General features: G+C 42.7%; 1 protein-coding gene and 1 pseudogene across 1 annotated transcript; one reads left to right on the forward strand and one right to left on the reverse strand.

Annotated features, from left to right (window-relative positions):
- On the reverse strand, positions 2,193-2,920 carry LOC102170436 (annotated as a pseudogene).
- On the forward strand, positions 13,141-19,136 carry SAP18 (Sin3A associated protein 18). The gene is made up of 4 exons (XM_018056549.1): positions 13,141-13,305; positions 13,422-13,531; positions 17,065-17,187; positions 17,413-19,136. Exons 1-4 carry the CDS (start codon positions 13,177-13,179, stop codon positions 17,567-17,569), a joined length of 519 nt encoding a protein of 172 aa, XP_017912038.1. The 5' UTR covers positions 13,141-13,176; the 3' UTR covers positions 17,570-19,136.

The following is a 22,379-nucleotide window of genomic DNA, read 5'->3' on the forward strand; positions in this document are numbered from 1 at the left end:
TCAGTTCAGTCGCTCAGTCGTGTCCAGCTCTTTGCGACCCCATGAATCGCAGCACGCCAGGCCTCCCTGTCCATCACCAACTCCCGGAGTTCACTCAGATTCACATCCATCGAGTCGGTGATGCCATCCAGCCATCTCATCCTCTGTCGTCCCCTTCTCCTCCTGCCCCCAATCCCTCCCAGCATCAGAGGCTTTTCCAATGAGTCAACTCTTTGCATGAGGTGGCCAAAGTACTGGAGTTTCAGCTTTAGCATCATTCCTTCCAAAGAAATCCCAGGGCTGATCTCCTTCAGAATGGACTGGTTGGATCTCCTTGCAGTCCAAGGGACTCTCAAGACTCTCTCCCTTAAACGGATGGGAGAATACAGTAGTGGAGTCACGCAGGCCTAGAGTTGTCTACATGTAATAGGGCATTCCTTCTCTTGTAAAGCGGCCTTTAAGTCCTTCTGAGTGAATGTCCCTCCACTCACTTACACAGTGACTAAACTAGAAATGCTTGGGGCTGCAGTGAAGGTATCCAACCCAACAGCATTAGAACAACAATTACAGGTGCTGCTGCTGCTAAGTCGCTTCAGTGGTGTCCAACTGTGCAACCCCGTAGACGGCAGCCCACCAGGCTCCCCCGTCCCTGGGATTCTCCAGGCAAGAACAGGTGACATGGGCAGTCTTAAAAATGACTTGAGGATTGGCTGAAGACAGCCACAATTTTAGCACTGTGTAACAGTTTAAAACCCAGATGCCTGGCCAAGAACTGTATGAAAAGATGCTCAACATCACTAATCACTGCTGCTGCTAAGTCACTTCAGTCGTGTCCAACTCTGTGTGATCCCATAGACGGCAGCCCATCAGGCTCCTCGGTCCCTGGGATTCTCCAGGCAAGAACACTGGAATGGGGTGCCATTTCCTTTTCCAATGCATGAAGTGAAGCGTGAAAGGGAAGTCGCTCAGTAGTGTCTGACTCATCGTGACCCCATGGACTGCAGCCCACCAGTTTCCTCCGTCCATGGGCTTTTCCAGGCAAGAGTACTGGAGTGGGGTGCCATTGCCTTCTCCCACTAGGTAAATGAAAATCTGGACCATAATGAGATATTGCTTTAATACTGGAAGGCCACTATTAACCAAAGTCAGACGGAATAAATATGACCTGTGGACCATCCGGGTGCTCTCCCGCTCTCTTTCTCCAGTACACTGGTATCTCCCAGAAAAGCTTCCACGTGTGTCTGGAGCCCCAGGTTTTAAAACAGCCAGGCTCTGGTGGCCAATAGGGCTTACACTCACCCTCCCACAGGGCTGTATATACTTCATTCTTTTAGAAGCTGCTGCCTGAGGGTCTGGCTAAATGGAAAGATATTCTATGCTCATGGATTAGAAGAATTAATATTGTTAAGATGTCCATACTACCCCAAACAATTTACAGATTAAAAGCAATTCCTACAAAAATTCCAGTAGCACTTTTCACAGAAATAGATTAAAAACAGTCCTAAAATTTGTTTGAACCACAAAAGAACCCCAAGAGCTAAGCAATCTTGAGAAAGAAGGATGAAGCTGGGGGCATCATACTCCCTGAGTCACCTATCTGTGACAAATTCCACTTGGTCGTAATGCATTATTTTATATACATTCTTGAATTTTATGTGCTAATATGTGGTAAGTATTTTACATCTATGTTTATGAGAAATATCAGTCTGTTGTTTTTCTTTCTTGTAATGTCTTTGTCTGGTTTGGGTATTAGAGTAACACTGGCCTTACAGAACGAGTTAAGAAGTATTCTCTCTTCTATTTTCTGAAAGAGATTGTATAACATTTGTATACTTTCTTCCTTAAGTGTTTGATAGAATTCACCAGTGAACCCACTGTTGCTTTCTGTGTTAAGTTATTAGTCATTGATTCAATTCCTTGTAATAGACAAAGGTCTATTCAGATCATCTATTTCTTCTTGTGAGTTTTTTCAGAGATTTACTTTTTAAGCATTACTTTTGCATTTCTAGAAGTTAATATATACTTAGTATAAAAATGTGGAAAAATATGGAAAGCATAAAAAAGATGGAAATCACAACTCTCTACCATTACTTTCCAACTTAGAAGAATTTGTAAATCATTTCCTCCCAAAATGTTTGTGTATATGTGTGCCCATATTTTAAAAACATAATTGAATTAATTTATAATATTCTGTCCCTCTTTTTTTTTTTTTGACAGGAAATAGCATTTTTTGGTGAGCATGATTAAGGAAGGGACAGCGCTGATGCTCATGAGTGCAGGGCCCGCCATTTGTCCAGGGGACCATGATTAGGGATGTATTTGACCCCACAGCCATCTGGGATGAGTCGCTTTTCTGCCACCATGTTCTCAAATTAATCCACGTTGAATTTGGTAAATCCCCACTTCTTAGAGATGTGGATCTTCTGGTGGCCAGGGAACTTGAACTTGGCCTGGTGGAGGGCTTCAATCACATGTTCCTTGTTCTGCAGCTTGGCATGGATGGACATTATGACCTGGCCAATGTGGACCCTGGGCACTGTGCCCTGGGGCTTTCCAAAGGCACCCGCATACCTGTCTGGAGTCTATCAGCTCCAGCGCAAGACAACATCTTGTTGATGCGGATGACATGGAAGGGGTGGAGCTGCACTCAGATGTGAAAACCATCTTTGCCACAGCTTTTCACCATGTACTTGTTGGCACAAATATGGGCAACCTCCAGGGCTTCAGAGGAGAGCTACTCATACTCATTTGACACCATGTGGCCACAGAGTGGGAACTCATCCACTTTGGCCTTCTTACTCCCCAAGTCGAAGATGCGAATCTTAGCATCAGGGGCAGAAGCGGGACTTTGGGTATGGCTTGTTCTTACAATACCAGTAACACCGGGCGGGGCGGCGGCCCATGGCGACACCAGGATCTTCAGTGGCGTGCCAAAGGGAAAGAGCTGTCCCTCCTTTTGGTCCAACCAGTCAATTCTAAAGGAAATCAACCCTGAATATTCATTGGAAGGACTGAAGCTGAATATTCATTGGAAGGATTGAACCTTCAGCTTCAGCTGAAGCTCCAGTACTTTGGCCACCTGATGTGAAGAGCTGAGTCATTGGAAAAGACCCTGATGCTGGGAAAAACTGAGGGCAAGAGGAGAAGGGGGCTACAGAGGATGAGATGGTTGGATGGCATCACTGACTTTCAATGGACATGAGTTTGAGGAAACTCAGGGAGATAGTGCTGGACAGAGAACCCTGGCGTGATGCAGTCCATGGGCTTGCAAAGAGTTGGGACATGACTTAGCGACTGAACAACGATCCTTCCTTTAAAAATGACATTCTATTATTATAGTTTCAGTCATTAACACCTCTTAATAAATATTTTCTAGATTAGAAATGTTAAGTTATATAACATCCCAGTGTTTTTTTTCTCATCTGTAAAATAAATTTAATAATTTACACATATCATAGGACACTTGTGAAAAATAAATGTGATACTGCATAAAAAATGTAAAAGTGCTTAGTATGTAGATTGTTAAAAATTGGCCATAAATTCCTCCATCCTATGTGCATGCCCCTTTGTAGTGTGTCTCAGCTATAACTGGCCAGGAAGTGAAGTCTATTTCTCTGTTTCTTGATTCTTGGCATGGCTTGGTGACTTGCTTTGTCCTGTAGCATGTGGCAAAAATGAAGCTGTGTAACTAATGAGTCAAGTGCTTAAGCTTCTGTTCTGACTCTACTGGTACTCCAAGACCACGATGGGAAAGACACATGGCTCAAACAACAGCTAGAGCCATCAGCTAGACAGAGAGAGAGGTGAAGCACCTCAGACCACCTATCCCACTTCTCCCAAGGTGAGCTATCAGATAACCACAATTACATGAGGGAAACCAGGTAAGACCAGAACTGCCTAGCTGAGGCCAGTCCAAATAAAATGGTTGTCTTAAGTGCCCATGTTTTCAGGTGGTTGTCACACAGCAATAAAAAGATAACTGATACAATAATCATTAAATACTATTGTTACTACTGCCACATAAATCTAAAAGGTGAGAATATGATACTGAGATACTTATCTCAACACTTTAAAATGTCTTTAATCATTTAACCCATATTTTACTGTCTGATATATGTAAAGCAAAGCCTTAATTTTTATTCAGGCCATTGTGGACCTCAATATCACAAATATATCTGTTCACATACACTTCCCAATCCTAAAGAAGCAACATATTATTGGAGATCTTTCTCCATGTGCAATCTTTTTTTTTAAATACATAGTTTAAAAACTTTATTTTTATTTGTTATTCTTAGTTCCTTGACCAGGGATTGAACCTACAGTGGAATTAAATAGATTGTACAGTAGATTGAATCTACAGTGGAAATGTGGAATCTTAACCACTAGACCACCAGGGAAGTCCCCTTGTCACATGCAACCTTAGAATCAGAATCAGAAGAGCCACCCCAAGTCTCTCCCAAAAGTCACTCCTTACAGATTTTAGTTAAATAATTAAACAAAATAATTTCTGTAGCAACTTTTAAAAAAGAAAAAAATTGAATAAGCATACTCTCAGTATTTTGCTTGATTGAAGATTATTACTTCACCTCTCCCACCCTCGCTGTGCTGTGTGGCTTGTGGGATCTAAGCTCTTAGATCAGGTATTGAACCTGGCCAAGGCATTGAAAGCACCAACTTCTAGCCACTGGATTGTCAGGGAATTCCTAGGATTAGTACATTTTTATTTGAATGTGCATGGTAGTGAATGGGCAAAAATATATAATTAAGTAATAATGGCAGCAATGCTATTTTTTTCCATGAAGTTTTCATGAAAACTTTCATGAAATCAGCTACCCTTGAGCAACAGAGGGAGCTGACAGAAAATTAGCCTCTTATTTTGCATCCCCCTTGACTCACTGCAAAAGGAAACAGAATGGACAAGATGATGGTGGTGATTACCCTGGCTCACATTTGTTGAGTGCAGATATTATGCCAACTACTCTAGATGCACTTATTCTTCATAACAGGTTATTTGGTATTCTGTTATCCTAATATAGATTACTTAATGGCAGATAGATGGGGAAAAGTGGAACGTGGCAAATTTTATTTTCTTGGACTCCAAAATCACTGTGGATAGTGACTGCAATCATGAAATTAAAAGATAATTGCTCCTTGGAAGGAAAGCTATGACAAACCTAGACAGCATATTAAAAAGCAGAGACATCACTTTGACAACAAAGGTCTGTATAGTCAAAACTGTGTTTTTTCCAGTAATTGTGTACAGATGTGACAGTTGGACCATAAAGACTGAGCAATGAAGAACTGATGCTTTCAAACTGTGGTTGCTAGTGAAGACTCTTGAGTCTCTTGGACTGCAGGGAGATCAAACCAGTCACTCCTAAAGGAAATCAACCCTGAATATTCCATTGGAATGACTGATGCTGAAGTTGAAGCTTCAATACTCTGGAAACCTGATGCAAAGAACTGACTCACTGGAAAAGACCCTGATGCTGGGAAAGACTGAGGACAGGAGGAGAAGGGAGCGACAGAGGATGAGATGATTGGAAGGCATCAATGAACGTGACTTTGAGCAAAGTCTGGGACATAGTGAAGGACAGGAAAGCCTGGCATGCTACAGTCCATGCGGTTGCAGAAAGTCAGACACAACTTAGTGACTGAACAACAAAAACAATACAGATCAGGAATCTGTGAGTCAGAGCAGTTAAGTGATTCAAGATTAACCAGCTAGCAAGTGACTGTACTAAAGTTTAAGATCTATCTAACTTCAAAGCTTTAATCTTTTTTACCATAAATTAAGCTTTTTAAGTTGCCTTCTACAACTTGCTTCTAAGTTGTAGACTCTCTGCAAACTCTTCAGGGATAGGGTATCTGTTTAAAAATCATTTTCATTCTAATCATTTAGATGCTTAAAATAGGGGGTCACTTTAAAAGTGAGAGATATTTAAAATCTCTGAAAAGCAAATATGACTTATTCTGTCCCACTGGCTTAAAACGTACCGTAAATGAGATGGTTCTGAGAACCAGAAAAGGGGTTAATAAGCAGATTCCCAAACCCCATATCTCAGAGTGTGCTGTAGTATCAGTAGCCTTGAAAAATGCTACCAGCCACCCTCAGCTGTAATGTGAAGAATGACTAGAGATGATGAAATAAGACCATTTAGGAATATCAGGGAGAAGGCAATGGCAACCCACTCCAGTACTCTTGCCTGGAAAATCCCATGGACGGAGGAGCCTGGTAGGCTGCAGTCCATGGGGTCGCTAAGAGTTGGACACCACTGAGCGACTTCACTTTCACTTTTCACTTTCATGCATTGGAGAAGGAAATGGCAACCCACTCCAGTGTTCTTGCTTGGAGAATCCCAGGGACAAGGGAGCCTGGTGGACTGCCGTCTGTGGGGTCGCACAGAGTCGGACACAACTGAAGCAACTTAGCAATAGCAGTAGCAGGAATATCAGGACTGGCTCATGGCAGCACTGCCTATAGTGCTAATGCCAAGCTGGCATATATGCTCATTTGTAAAAAATACAGTAATATAAAACAACCTACCTTCTCAGTAATAATTATACTGGCTCTAGGCTAAATTCTTCTGGGAATGGTTCAGTTCAGTTCAGTTCAGTTGCTTAGTCGTGTCCGACTCTTTGCAACCCCATGAATCACAGTATGCCAGGCCTCCCTGTCCATCACCAGCTCCCGGAGTACACTCAAACTCACGTCCATCGAGTCGGTGATGCAGTCCACCCATCTCATCCTCTGTCATCCCCTTCTCTTCCTGCCCCCAATCCCTCCCAGCATCAGGGTCTTTTTCAATGAGTCAACTCTTCGCATGAGGTGGCCAAAGTTTTGGAGTTTCAGCTTCAGCATCAGTCCTTCCAATGAACACCCAGGGCTGATCTCCTTTAGAATGGACTGGTTGGATCTCCTTGCAGTCCAAGGGACTCTCAAGAGTCTTCTCCAACACCACAGTTCAAAAGCATAAATTCTTCGGGGCTCAGCTTTCTTCACAGTCCAACTCTCACATCCATACATGACCACTGGAAAAACCATAGCCTTGACTAGATGGACGTTTGTTGGCAAAGTAATATCTCTACTTTTCAATATGCTATCTAGATTGGTCCTAACTTTCCTTCCACGGAGTAAGCGTCTTTTAATTTCATGGCTGCAGTCACCATCTGCAGTGATTTTGGAGCCCCCCCAAATAAAGTCTGACACTGTTTCCACTGTTTACCCATCTATTTGCCATGAAGTGATAGAACCAGGTGCCATGATCTTAGTTTTCTGAATGTTGAGCTTTAAGCCAACTTTTTCACTGTCCTCTTTCACTCTCAAGAGGCTTTTTAGTTCTTCTTCACTTTCTGCCATAAGGGTGGTGTCATCTGCATATCTGAGGTTATTGATATTTCTCCCGGCAATCTTGATTCCAGCTTGTGCTTCTTCCAGGCCAGAGTTTCTCATGATATATTCTGCATATAAGTTAAATAAGCAGGGTGACAATATACGGCCTTGACGTACTCTGTTTCCTATTTGGAACCAGTCTGTTGTCATGTATTTTATCTGTTCCTGGAAACAAGCAGATGCTTTACCGAGAGTGTTTACATACACATTTTTTTGAAATAGAACCCTCAAAATAAATATTATGCTTATAAATTCCATACATCTGGTCTCCCACAGATAAACCGGAAGGAAAATTTTGATAAGGTTTAATAATGCCTCCAGAGAGATTCAAATTTATAATCCACAACATTTATCGTCAGAAAATTCTATAAAAAATATATTCCATCAGATCTTTTCCAGTAACATGTTTTGTACATATTCATGAATACCTATTTTCCTGCTGTCAGAAGCTGTCCTTCTTAATCTCAACAGCAGAAATAGCCAAGGAGCTATAGTCACTAAGAAGTATTCTGTAAAAGTTCACATTACATATTTCTGACTTTAACTAGGATAATTTACCTTTCTCTCAATTCAAAATGCTGGAATATGTTAAAAGAAAAAGAGGGAGAAAAGAGTGAAGACACCTTGATTACCTTGACACCTTGATTTTCACATACCTCAAATGTTAACTCTTTAAAAAAGTTTTATTGTGGTAAAATACACATAAAATATGATTTTAACTATTTTTAGATGTACAATTCAGTGACAGTAAATGTATTCATAATGTTATGTAACCATCACCACTGTACATTTCCCAAAATTTTCATCGTCCCAAACAGAAAATCTGTACCCAATAAGTAATAACTCCCCATTCCTGTCTCCTTCCAGGCCCAGTTAACCCCTATATTTTACTTTTTCTACCTATGAAGTTGCCAATTATAGGTCCCTCATATAAGTGGAATCATACAATATTTGCTCTTTTATGTCTGGCTTATTTCACTGGGCATAATGTTTTCAAGGTTCATCCCTATGGTGGCAAGCACCAGTACATCATTCTTTTTGGGGGCAGAATAATATTCCATAGTATTTATATCCATTCATATGTCAACAGACACTTATTTTTTTCCATTTTGACTGTGGTGAACAATGCTGCTATGAACATTGGTGTTCAAACACCCATTTCAGTCCCTGCTTTCAATTCTTTTGGGTATACACCTAGAAGTGTAACACTCATTTGAGTAAATTCTAAAGAGAAAGAGAAAGGATACATAAACTTTAATATTATAACATGTGTTCAGATCTGGACCTCGAAGGCCAAGTTAGGTAGATTAAGGGATGCCTGAAGAGCTACCTTAAATGTTCTATAATAACGTTGCAGTTCTACTGACTCAAGGTATTGACAAATTGTTTTGATGAGACCTTGTTATTTGGAAAGGTCCAAGATGAGAGCTTGTATCTAAAAGACTAAATCTACCCATATCACCAATTAAAGGTTGTGAGGTTCTTCCAGTTTCAATGTTTTCCATTCATTTCAAGTCTTCATGTTATTTCACTCTATACTCTTGACATTCAGAATGTTTCCAGTTATTATGAATAAAGATGTTATAATAACATTATTCAGCACGTTGCATGGTGATCAGGTATAAGTCTGCCTGGGTACAGTGGACGGGAATCCGCCTGCCTAGTTTCTCTAGGGTATACTAATAGGAGTGGAATACATGCCTCTTGAACTATGGTGTTGGAGAAGACCTTGAGAGTCCCTTGGACTGCAAGGAGATCCAACCAGTCCATTCTGAAGGAGATCAGCCCTGGGATTTCTTTGGAAGGAATGATGCTAAAGCTGAAACTCCAGTACTTTGGCCACCTCATGCGAAGAGTTGACTCATTGGAAAAGACTTTGATGCTGGGAGGGATTGGGGGCAGGAGGAGAAGGGGACAACAGAGGATGAGATGGCTGGATGGCATCACTGACTTGATGGACATGAATCTGAGTGAACTCCGGGAGTTGGTGATGGATAGGGAGGCCTGGCATGCTGTGATTCATGGGGTCACAAAGAGTTGGACACGACTGAGCGACTGAACTGAACTGAACATGCCTCTTAAGGTATTCACATATCCAATCTTTCTAGGTAATACTGGTTTTTCCAAAGTGGATGGCAGTAGTCCATAATAATTCCCTTTTCACCATATGCTTGCTAGCACTTGGTCTTGGTCATCAGACTTTTCCATTCTGGCCAGTCTAGTTGAGTTGAAATGTTATTTCATTGTGGTTTAAATGCGCATTATGATTATTTATGAGGCTGGGCATTTTTTCCATGTTTTTATGTAATTTGTATTTTCTCTCCTATGAAACGCGGATCATGTCTTTCTTCACTTTTCTATTGGATTGTCTTTTTGTTATTGATTTATAGGCATTATTTTTAAAATTTAAAAATAGCCAAGAAATAACATTCATAGAGAACAGTATGTACAACATGAATGCGCTATTTAAAGAATAATTTAAAATCAAACAGCTGTGTAACCACTAGGTCAAAAAATAGGTTGCCAACACTCTAGAAGCACCTCCTTTGCCCCTCCCTGATTACAGTACCCTTCTTTGCTCAGGTAATTACCAGTCAGATTTTTGTGATAAATATTTCACTGCTTTTCTTTTTACAGTTAAATCACCTGGAAATGCATCCTAAAAAATATAGTCCAGTACTGCCTGCCTTGGGATGTTATAAAAATGGATTCACACAGTAAATATTCCTTTGTCTTTTGCTTCTTACACCCAGCACCATGTTTGTGACTTTCATACTATTTCATTTAGTTATCGGTTGGCCCTAAAGTTCTTTTGGTTTTAAAGTAAAAATAAAAGACATATTTTTCCATTTTCACCAAGAACTTTAGTGAACAACGTATTCACCATTTTGTTCCACTATCTTCTGCCATTTTTCAGGCAACTTCATAATTCCATCTTCCCAAAACATTTTATCTTTTTAAGCAAAGAACTGTTCCAGGTGCCTTTTACAATCTTTCAGGAAGTTGAAATTTTCTCCATTAAGAGAATTTTGCAAAGACCAAAATAAATTTAAATCTGTAGGTGCAATATCTGGTGAATACAGCTGATAAATCAGAACCTCCCAGCCAAGCTCTAACAGTTTTTGCCTGGTCATCAAAGAAACACTCAGTTTTGCATTATGCTGATGGAAGAGTATGCATTTTCTGTTGACTAATTCTGATGCTTTTCGTCCAGTGCTGCTTTCAACTGGTCTGAGTGGGATCAGTACTTGTTGGCACTAATTGCTTGGTTTTCCAAGGAAACAGCTCATAATAGAGGACTCCCTTCCAATCCCACCATATACATATCACCTCTGGATGAAGACTGGCCTTTGGTGTGGTTGGTGGTGGCTCATCTCCTGTGCCACAAGATCTCTTCTGTTCCACATTTGGCCAAGGTTTTTGTCACTTAACTTATGGGGAACCTGAACATCAAAGCAGTTAACATAACCAAGCTTGATTGTTCTCAATTAATGTCTCCATCTCTACCAATGTCAACTGGTCTACCTGACCATGGAGCATTGTACAGTGAGAAATCTCCTGCAAGAAACTTTGCAAACCAGTTCTTTTTAAAAATTAAAAAAAAAAATTTTTTTTCCTGGCCATATTATGTGGCAAGTGGGACCTTAGTTCTCTGGCCAGGACTGAACCCACATCCTCTGCACTGGGAGAGTGTAGTCTTTACCGCTGGACCACCAGGGAAATCCTGAAAACATCTTTTGACGTGTTTGATTAGTTACAACACATTCTCCATACACTGCACAAATCTTTTTTTGTGTGTGTATTTTATTTGCATTTTTACCTTTCTTGAAATATAGTGAGAGTGAAGTCGCTCAGTCGTGTCCGACTCTTTGTGACCCCATAGACTGTAGACTACCAGGGTCCTCTGTCCATGGGATTTTCTAGGCAATAGCTCTGGAGTGGATTGCCACTTCCTTCTCCAGGGAATCTTCCCAACCCAGGGCTCAAACCCGGGTCTCCTGCATTGTAGACAGATGCTTTACCATCTGAGCCACCAGGAAAGCATAATACACTGAAAATGTTTTCCTTCCATCTTTAGGTAGACCAGTTGAAGTTGACAGAGATCCAGAGATGGAGACATTAGCTGAGAATAACCAAACTTGGTTATATTAATGGAGCATGTTAATAGTTTTTAAATGGCTACACAAAAATTCACCATTTTTAAGTTTTTTTGTTTAAAAAAACATGCTGATATGACAACATAATCTAACAAAACTGTTTCAAAGGAAGTAAAGACAACTAAGTGCTACTAGAGCCACCTTACAAAAAATACCTAATGAACTTTTGGCCCAACCCAACAGTGTGTTCCTTTTGGTTGCAGTGACATCAACTGCTTTTGGGAGTTCTGTTGCTGCCTGGCCTACTACAACTCAGTGAAGTATTCAAGCCTTGGACACTTGGGTGGTTTCCGACTTTCGTTCTCATGAAAAACCAGCCAGGATTATTCCTGTAACGTCTGAGGATGTTCTTGAGCCAGCTTTTCTCTAGAGTACACACCATAGAACGGAACTGTTACATCTGAAGTACAGGCACCTTCACTGTTACCATGCGACCCTCTGCCCAGGGCGCCAGCCTCAGAGAATCCCGTCTACCCACAACACAGGTCACGCGTCTCCTGTCAAGCCAGCGCGTGTAGTCCGTCTGAAGTATTCAGTTCAGCTCAGTCGCCCAGTGGTGTCCAACTCTTTGCCACCGCAGGAACTGCGGCACGCCAGGCTTCCCTGTCCTTCACCAACTCCTGCAACTTGCTCAAACTCATACCCATCTGTCGGTGATGCCATCCAACCATCTCATCCTGTTTTCCCCTTCTCCTCCCGCCTTCAATCTTTCCCAGCATCAGGGTCTTTTCAAGTGAGTCAGTTCTTTGCATCAGGTGGCCAAAGTATTGGAGCTTCCGCTTCAGCATCAGTCCTTCTAATGAATATACAGGACTGATTTCCTTTAGGACAGACTGGTTGGATCTCCGTGCAGTCCAAGAGACTCTCAAGAGTCTTCTCCAACACCACAGTTCAAAAGCATAAATTCTTCAGGGTTCAACTTTCTTTAAAGTCCAACTCTCACATCCATACATGACTACTGGAAAGACCCTAGCTTTGACTAAACTGACCTTTGTTGGCAAAGGAATGTCTCTGTTTTTTAAATATGCTGTCTAGGATGGTCATAATTTTTCTTCCTGAAAAGCCAGTCCCTGTGGTTTTAGCGGGTCCGGGTTAGCCCTGCGCTCCAGAGCCTTCGGTGATGACCGGACTCCTGGACTTCTTCGTTTTAAAGCACCTTTCCAACTCTTTCCCCCACTTCCCACCGTGCTTTTCTCCAGGAGTCCATGGACGCTCTGGATACCAGCTTTCCGGCCACCACACGCCTCTCAGTCGTCTCCTCCCAGTCGGCTCCTCTCTTAAATTTTGTTTTTCCTCATTTTAATCTAATCAGGTCTACCCGCCTTTTCCGGTTAGCGACTGTAGTTCACACAACAGCGCCCCGGCCTCCGCCCTGAGGGCCGCCCACTGCAATTCCGATCGCGCGTTCACTCTTAGCTTCCGCAGTCCCGCGTCCGCCTCCCTCAGGCCGTCCCTCTGCGGCGCGAGCCCCTCCTTCAACGCCCCACCCACGACGCCAGTGCCCGCCCCTTCCCAGGAGGCAACGCGCAGGCGCGCCTAACGGGCTAGAGCTTAGCATAGCTAGTGCGCCTGCGCCGGGAGACACCCCGCCCTCGAGCCGGTCATATATAAAACCTCGAGCGTATCCTCGCGAGAGGCTTGGTTCTCATGCTCTCTGCCGGGGTCGGAGGTCAGAGCGAGCGTCTTGCGGGCCGGAGAAGGAAGATGGCGGTGGAGTCGCGCGTTACCCAGGAGGAAATTAAGAAGGAGCCGGAGAAGCCCATCGATCGGGAGAAGGTGAGGGTCCGGAGAGATGCAGGGGTCCCTGGGGAGGTGGGGCGGCGGTGCGGGGCCGGAGGGAAGGGTCGGGACCGCGCGTACAGCCTCCTGACTCCCCGCTGTCCCGCCCCCAGACCTGCCCGCTGCTCCTGCGCGTCTTCACCACCAACAACGGCCGCCACCACCGCATGGACGAGTTCTCCCGCGGAAACGTGCCGTCCAGCGAGCTGCAGATCTACACTTGGTGAGTCAGGGGGCCGGAGGCCCGCCTGCCGCCTTCGGGCTCTCCTCGGCTCGGGGCCTCTGGAGGCAGCTCGCGGGAGGTCGAGGTTCGGTGAGGAAATGGTGTTAACTCTTCTTGTGGCACTTTGACCGCTCACGTTGAAACTTCTGGATTGTAAAGAATTGACCCAGGACTGCTGTCACTGTTGTGGCTGCTGGGTACGGAAGTGACACGTCGAGCGTCCAGTACCGCAGCGGCTCCCAAGGGGCTCTTGGTAGAGGGTGGCGCTAGAATAATTTGGGGAGGGGAGTGGTGCTGTTGGGTGATACTCGTCGTCCTCATAGAGCGCGTGTGCTAAAACGCGCTTCAAAACAACGAAACCGGGTGGATTTTGATGTGGTTAATGGAGAAGCTTTTGATGTGTTTACTGAGAGTCTCCCCCTGAATGTTTGTGTACCTTCACTACCCACGTCTAACTAGGGCCGTTACGTACAGCAAGCCGTATGCAGTTCCTTGGTTTGACGTTACAGTGGCTTTATAGTAGTAGTAAAAGGTGTATAATTATTTAAAATATGCCTAATATAAAATATGTGACATTTGTCATTTTAATTGTTTCAGGGTACATTTCGGTGCAACCATTACTACTATCTATTTTCAAAACTTTTAAATTCCCTACAACAGGTCTGTACCCAGTAGGTAATAATAATGGGAATTCTTCATTTCCCCTGGTCGCCACTATGTATGTGAATCTGTCTCTTTTAAGTACTTCATATAAATGCTTTCATATGGTATTTGTCTTGTTGTGTCTGGCCTGTTTCACTTATAATCAAGGTTTATTGATGATTAAGGATATGAAAAAACGTGATTGTTTTTTATGACTGACTGAATAACGTTTCATTGGAAGGCTTTGCTACATCTTGTCTGTCCACTTGTCTGCTGGTGAACACCATGGGATTATAGTATGATTTATGTTCAGCTAAGTTTATGTAGTATGATTCCAGTTCAGTATTATTCCAGGAAAACAGCTCAGGAACGTCGATTTAACTTACAGAGAAGAACTTTTATTAACAGACTGATGAACACTTCTGTTCAGATTAGTCTATATTTCCTCCAATAAATTTAGAGTTCCTACTTGCCAGATACTTGCTTTGACTGAAGAGTATAAAGAGGGTTACACCCCCTCTCTAGAGTAAACTCAATCTCCGAAAGAAAGCAGATGGAATAAATGGAGGGTGAGATTGTGCCACACTCTCTACTCTCAATCAAGGAAAAAAAAATTACAAAAAATTAAATCCCGTCCTCAATTGTCCTGTCCATAAACTGCAACCAAACAAGACAACCTTATCTTACACCTCAAAATGGTGGACAGACTGGATGTTGGTGAGGGACAGAATGGAGCCCTGCTGTCATTCCAGAAGCAGCAATGAGGGAAGATTGGGGATTCTCAATTTGTAGAAATAGATTGAGGGGCCAAAGTAGGTGGCCTTGAGATAAGTCCAGGAAAGAGGAGTGAGGAGCCCAGCAGAAGCTAGTTGAATTGGCTAAAGTCCAAGGGACTGTGTGGAGCTGGGGGAACACCCCACCCCAGGAGTGATAGATCTTGTGCTTGGGTGGTCACTAAACAGGTTACTGGAAGAGAATTATCTCAATTACTGAAATAGGGTTCAGTGAGAAAAACAGACCAATAGGAGACAGAGCAAGAAATGGCTCACATAGTTGTGGGGATTGCCTAGGTCTGTGGTGCAGGCTGGAACTCTCCATCATAAGCTTTTGGAATTTCTTCAGGGAAGTCTTAGGTCCAGTATGAAGCCTTTTCAACCTGATTGAATGAGGCCCACTGATTGAATGAAGTTTACTCAGATCATCTTGGATAATCACTTTAAAGTCAACTGATTATAGATTTTTGATCCTGTCTCAAAAACACATACCTTAGTGTTTGTTTGATTGAATAATTAGGAGCTGTAGTTTCCTAAATTGACATATAAAACTGACCCTTACAGTCACCAGGAACTCTTGCAGAGATTTGAATAATGAGAGGTTAAGTATAGCCTGATGGTGGGAATGGAGAAAAAAATAGATTGATCTATCTTTTGGCTGCACTTCAAAACTTGCAGGATCTTAGTTCCCCAAGCAGGGATGGAAACCTGTGCCCCCTGCAGTGGAATCCTGGAGTCAGCCACGGGACCACCAGGGAAGTCCTACTTGATCTGTCTTTAGGAGGTAGAAACAACAGGCCAGCAATGGGAAGAACTTTACCACTCTTAGGTTTGTGACCTGGGCATCTAAGAGGGTGATGGTCATGAGAAGAAGGGCATGTTTGGGGGACACTGTAGAATTGTTTCGGGTCTATTGAGAAGGATTCAGCAGCAGTAGAGGAGGAAAGGTGATGTGATCATTGTGGCCTTTTTGCTCTCAGTGCAGCTGAAGCCATGGTTTTTTACCTGAATGTGATGTAGTGGAGCTGGTGTAAATAGGGAACTGAGTTAAAACTAGATGACTTCTTGGGTGTTTGACCCCTGCTTAATGCCTTAGGGCTCTTCACGGGTGCCTTGCATCCTGGGTCCCTGTAGAGCACCTTTAGACAGTGCTGCTGCCAAGTTCCTTTTCCTCCATTTCATGCTCCCAGGTGTCAGGGAAGAAGACAGTTCAAAAACTTTTGCTCCTAATACCTGATGCTAATATTTTAGAAGAGTTTTCCAGATTGTGTCATATTGGCTCAAGGTCTATATAAAGTTCTCAGTTCAAATAGAAATTGGCAGGGCAGGAATATATGTTGTGAAAGGAGCCTATGCTTAGCCTTGAAAATTCCATGTGCTTCGTTGGCTTTTCCATCTATTGCAGAAATCATCAGAACATTCAGTCTTAGAAAGGAAAACAATGCACAGTCTTTATGAAAATGCTTTCCTGATACATTGATTCTAAGATGCACTCCAATTTCAGAGATGCTAAAATGTAGAAAAGTATGCCTCTGAAATAATGAAAAACAGTTAATTTGAGAATTTGGATTAATTTGGACTAGTTATCCTTAAGTGGATAAATCACTAGGTCAGTGAGATGTTACATAGCAGCAAAGGTAGTGGGGGTAATTTTGAAGTCCCTTTAGCACACTACCAGTCTAGTCTACCTTCATGAAAATTTCAAACACTGAGGCTGATAAGGGGAAATAGTATTTGGGGGCAATCCCATGGACGGAGGAGCCTGGTAGGCTGCAGTCCATGGGGTTGCTAAGAGTCGGACGACTGAGCGATTTCACTTTCACTTTCATGCATTGGAGAAGGACATGGCAACCCACTCCAGTGTTCTTGCCTGGAGAATTCCAGGGACGGGGGAGCCTGACAGGAGGCTGTCTGTGGGGTCGCACAGAGTCGGACACGACTGAAGTGACTTAGCAGCAGCAGCAGTATTATTAGGTGCTTTAAAATTAAGTCAGTTGTGAGACCTTGACAGTTTCTAACAAAGTTGCAATTGAGATACATGTAACTAATTCATTATATGTCAGTATCCTTGTTACATTATTGCTGATTGTCTTTTTTTTTTTCCTTAAAAAAATTCAGGATGGATGCAACCTTGAAAGAATTGACTAGTTTAGTAAAAGAAGTCTACCCAGAAGCCAGAAAAAAAGGCACACACTTCAATTTTGCAATTGTTTTTACGGATCTTAAAAGGCCTGGCTATCGGTAGGTAACTTTTCATTTTTAATTCCTTATAATCTCTTGGATTTCAGTATGTTTTAGCTGCTAGGAATAATCCATATTATTTTACTATCTAGTTTAGATTATTATGTATTACATTTTTATTGTGTTCTAAGATCATGGAGCAAATCCAGCCCCACATTCACTTTTTAGGGGACACACAGTGTCATTGCTCAGCCACCCTATAACAGTTGATCTCCTTTCCTGCAGAGTAAAGGAGATTGGCAGCACCATGTCTGGGAGAAAGGGGACTGATGACTCCATGACCCTGCAGTCGCAGAAGTTCCAAATAGGAGACTATCTGGACATAGCGATTACCCCTCCAAATCGGGCACCACCTTCTTCAGGGCGCATGAGACCGTATTAAATTGTACTTGCTTTTTCTTGAATTTATTTTCCAGTCAGTTATGTAAAATAAACTTTCACTTCTTCCTCCCCTCCTATTGCCATTAAGCCTTTAAACTCTATAAACAAATTGTAATGCATCTATTTAGGAATTAGATTTGGCTTTGCTATGGTATATTAATAGAAACTCCATATGTTTCAAGTTCTGTAAAATATGAAAAGTGCTCTTAGCATTCTATGTAAAACTGTATTGTTAAATATATGTTGCAATCATTATGAGTGTGAAAGTTAATGGGGCCTGGGTTTGGGGTTTAATATAGTATTGCTTGTTTATGCTAAATAATGGAGTTGCTATGTTTTGGCCCAAATGGGGCAGAACAAGAAAGCCATATTATATTAAATGGAACGGGTTTGTCACCTAGAAGCTTGTATGGAGTTGGGAAGAGGACCTGTGGGAATGAGGAGGTACAGCTGTAGTGTTTTGGAACAGTCTGAGCTGAGGCAAGTTGAAGAAGCTGTCTGTGTTTGAAGAGAGTGGCCTGCCTGAAACAGGGTGTGATAAGTTAGAGAAAAGCTGCCACAGTGAGGACGTTTATGCTTTAAAAATGGGGAAAATAGAGCATTTTGAGGGCAGGAAGTAGTATAGAGGAACAAGGGTTAGAACTTAGGATAAGGATAGATTTACCTTGAAGATCTGAAAATGCAGGGAGAATGAAAGAGGAAACTTGAGAGCATGGGAGAGGGTCTGGGATGAGGTCAAGCTGAGTAAGCAGGGGTGTTCACACACTCTCTTCAGTGCTGGGACTGACTCATGTCTGATTTGAGGCAGTATACAGAGTGGTTAAAACCAGGTGGGCTGAACATTTAAATCCTGGTTATGCTAGGAGCACCTTGGACAAGTTACCTGAATTTGTTTTTGTTTAAAATTTGTAAAATAGAAGTGACAGCCTACAGGACTGTGAAGACTAATAATAAAGTTAGCCATAAAGTAGGACTTTATAAAACATAAACAGAACAGGCGCTGTCTCGTCTACAGAACAGTTCCAGTCTCAGTGTGCAGTATGTGATTAAGGCCTATTATCTTCATTCTGTTGCATAGAAAACTTGGAAACTGTGTATCCCCAAATTAAAAAATATATATTACTAGCAAAGTAAGATTGTAGTAATTTGATCTTGTACAGACAAAAGCAGCCTTGGAAACCTAACACTTGTAGGATTGGGGTCAGTCAGCCAGCACGTAGGTGACAGTTGTGGGCCTGGAACCCAGACCTAGGGCCTCTTCTCCACTGAGTTTTGCCCCAAACCCCTCAGTGCTTTATTCATTCAGACCAGCTAGGCTTGAGCTCCGTAAGTCATAAAATTAACTTAAACCTGATATATTAGAGAAGAGGAACCATGATTAATTACCATCCTATTTGTTTGTGGAGAAGAAACAGTGTACTTGGTAGATGAAGATAGGAAGTCAATACAGGACTTCCCAAGCCAACTTTTCATAATGGTATGAACTCCTCCAGTGGGGCTTTCCTGTAATTATTCCAGGTTACTCTCCCACTGGCTGAAAATAAAGTGGCTTATTTGCTTTGTTTCAACATGGATTTTTTTTTTTTTTTTAGGTAAAATTGGTATATATAACAATATATTAGTTTCAGGTATACAGCATAATTTATTTGTATACACTACAAACTGATGACAAGTCTAGTTACAGTATGTTGACCCCCTTTACCCTTCCTGCCCACCCCTCACCATTGATGACCAATCTGCTCTCTGTATTTATGAGTTGGGTCTTGTTGGGTTTTCTCTTTCAGACTCTACATACAAGTGAGAGCATGTGGTATTTCTCTAATTTCACTCAGCATAAGCCATCCATGTTGTTGCTAATGGCAAGACTTCATTTTTTGGCTATTAGTCAGCCAAAAAATGAATGTGTGTGTATCTGTTGCACAATTTTTTATCTGCCCACCCACCCATGGACACTTAGTTATTTCCATACCATGGATATTGTATCAATAAATAATGCTGTAGTGAACAGGTGGGTGCAGATAGCTTTTCTTCACACTTGCCAACACTTATCTCTTGACTTTTTGATGGTAACCATGCTGACAGGTGAGTTGTTAATCTCTGTGGTTTTGATTTGTATTTCCGGTTAGTGCTGTTGATCACCGTTCCATGTATCTGTTGGCTACCTGTGTGTTCCAACATGGAATTTTTCCTTTAAAGGTTGTGATCTTCCACCAAAAGTACAGTTAAACAGTACCTAGTGAATTTATCATTGAATATAATGCTAAGACTCAAAAGACTTGTACTTAGTCCTTATTTACCTCTGGCTGTCCAAGTATGGCTTTGAGGTAGTAACTGAGCTGTCTCATGGTCCCTGACAGCACCGTGCTTGGCCTTCAGTGTCCTGACTGCCTCATGCTCTTGTGGTTTCCCATTGTGGGGTGAAGTAGAGAATGCTCATTGCCTGTGACATCTTTTCAGTTTTCTCACAGGGTTTAGGACCTTGGCAGTGCTTCTTCAGTGGCTCAGTGGGTAAAGAATCTGCCTGCCAATGCAGGAGATACATGTTGGATTCCAAGATCCCCTGGAGAAGGAATTGGCCACCCACTCTAGTGTTCTTGCCTGAAGAATCCCATGGACAGAGGAGCCTGGCAGGGGGGTCCATGGGGTCGTACAGAGTTGGACACAGCTGAGTGACTAAAGCAAGCAAGCACAGGAGCTTAGCATCTTCAGTCCTTACCTCAGTAGGGAGTCAGTGCTGAGTTTATACTTACATTTTCATGCTCATAGTGGTCACTGGGTGAGGTAATGTTTCAGATATCAGCTCTGGGTTTGTGCCTATAGGGGTAGCTGTGAAGGGGAAAGAAAGCAGTTAAAACTGTTAGGTAAACTCTGTTACTCTTAAATAGAGCTGAACTCAGCCTGTTTCTGTTCTATCGCAAATTCCAAACTTAGTTTCAGTGTGACCAAGCAGTTATAATGTTAGTGCTGAGTGGTGCCTGATCTCATTTCACTTCAGCACTGAGGTGCAGGCAGTGGCTAAATCTTCACTTCAGCTGAAATGGAGGCCTGCTTTAAATAACAGCTTGCAATGTGGGCTGTGAAGCGAGGAAGCCAACAATGGATGACTGGAAACATGTTTCCAGAAATAGTGCTGTTGTCTTCAGCTCCCTTCAGGCTGGCGTCCACCCAGCTCCCAGCTTCACTGTTCTGGCAGTGAAGCCGTTGTCTGTGAAGACTCTGCCAAGGGACATCATCTGGAGCATGTGGACCTGGTTGTCTTTGTACAAACCACACGCCTCTTTTAAATAATACGGTCATGGCTTCTGGTTTTAGTATCAGAGCAGCCAGTGAGGTCTGTGTGTCCTTGTGTGTACTTTATTGCTTAGATTGTTTAGTTGCTCAGTCGTGTCCGACTCTTTGTGACCCCATGGACTGTAGCTCTCCAGGCTCCTCTGTCCGTGGAATTTCCCAGGCAAGAATACTGGAGTGGGTTGTCATTTCCTTTTCCAGGGGGTCTTCTTGACCCAGGGATCAAACCAGGGTCTCCTGCACTGGCAAGTGGGTTCTTTTACTGCTGAGCCACTGGGGAAGCACCATTGCTTAAACAAGTTGTTCTAAAAAATTTCTGTAGTTTCTTGGAATCTGTAATGGAACCACCTTGAAGGAAGTGTTTATTCTGCTAGGATTAATCAGAACTAGCTAGGCAACTGAGGCCCCTTGGTGGCTCAGACGGTAAAGCGTCTACCTGCAGTGCGGGAGACTGGGGTTGGATCCCTGGGTTGGGAAGATCCCCTGGAGAAGGGAATGGCAACCCACTCCAGTACTCTTGCCTGGAAAATTCCACGGACTAAGAGGCCTGGTAGGCTACAGTCCGTGGGGTCGCAGAGTTGGACACGACTGAGCGACTTCACATACATACATAGCTAGGCAACTATTCTATGAGGACAGTTATTGATTCCCACCCCCCTGTAATTCCTAGGAGGAATAAGCTAAAACCTATCCCTGGTGGCTTAGATGGTAAACAATCTGCCTGCAATGCAGGAGACCTGGGTTCCATCCCTCGGTTGGGAAGATCCCCTGGAGAACGGAATGGCAACTCACTCCACTATTCTTGTCTGGAGAATTCCATGGAGAAGCCTGGTGGGCTATAGTCTATGGGATCATAAAGAGTCAGACACGACTGAGGAACTAACACATATATACAAAAAGCAAATTTCATACTAAATACCAAAATAATTTTAATAAGAAAAACCTGTCAGCCTGGGAATATGAGTTCATTGTATAAGGGTGTCCTAATCACATACCCACCTCACAACGTTGGAAGAGCCAGGGAAAGGGGCCTAGAGGAGGGCCTGGTAGAGAGCGACTGTTCAGTAAATAGCTGTTTTAAACAGAAGATAAAATGTGTTTGTAGCCCCTCCCTTGCTTCGTGCCCTCAGTTTCCAGGAGAATTTCCTACTCCACAGGCTCATGGGCCAGCCCAGCTATAACCAACTCCTGAGACAGTGTCATGGATAGGATAAAATTAAAACAATTTAAACTGAATCCAAAGAACCATCTGAGGCACTTTTCAAAATCTGCACATTACTGATAAAGCTGTTAGAAATTGTAATTATTACTAAGTCTTTGCACACTTCCAGGGAAAAAGTATGTGGAATGAATGCCTATTACACACCAGGTACCCTGCGCCTGGGGTGCAGAAAAACCTGACATGCAGGTCCTTCCTCAGAAAGCCTTTGTCTGGTGACAGAGGTGTAAGTGCTGATGATCACAGGTGGATAGGAAAGGGTTGAAAGAGAAAGGTTGTGATGAAGATGGCAGGTGAGCTTGTT

Source organism: Capra hircus, chromosome 12 (assembly GCF_001704415.2).
Source record: "Capra hircus breed San Clemente chromosome 12, ASM170441v1, whole genome shotgun sequence".
In the NCBI taxonomy this organism is placed as follows: Eukaryota; Metazoa; Chordata; class Mammalia; order Artiodactyla; family Bovidae; genus Capra; species Capra hircus.

What these genes read in the sequence shown, in the direction of transcription:
- SAP18 (XM_018056549.1), top strand. Translation starts at nt 13,177, where the DNA reads ATGCTCTCTGCCGGGGTCGGAGGTCAGAGCGAGCGTCTTGCGGGCCGG. An exon ending in AGCCCATCGATCGGGAGAAG is followed by an intron (nt 13,306 to 13,421) that starts GTGAGGGTCCGG and finishes TCCCGCCCCCAG; the next exon opens with ACCTGCCCGCTGCTCCTGCG. An exon ending in CTTAAAAGGCCTGGCTATCG is followed by an intron (nt 17,188 to 17,412) that starts GTAGGTAACTTT and finishes CCTTTCCTGCAG; the next exon opens with AGTAAAGGAGATTGGCAGCA.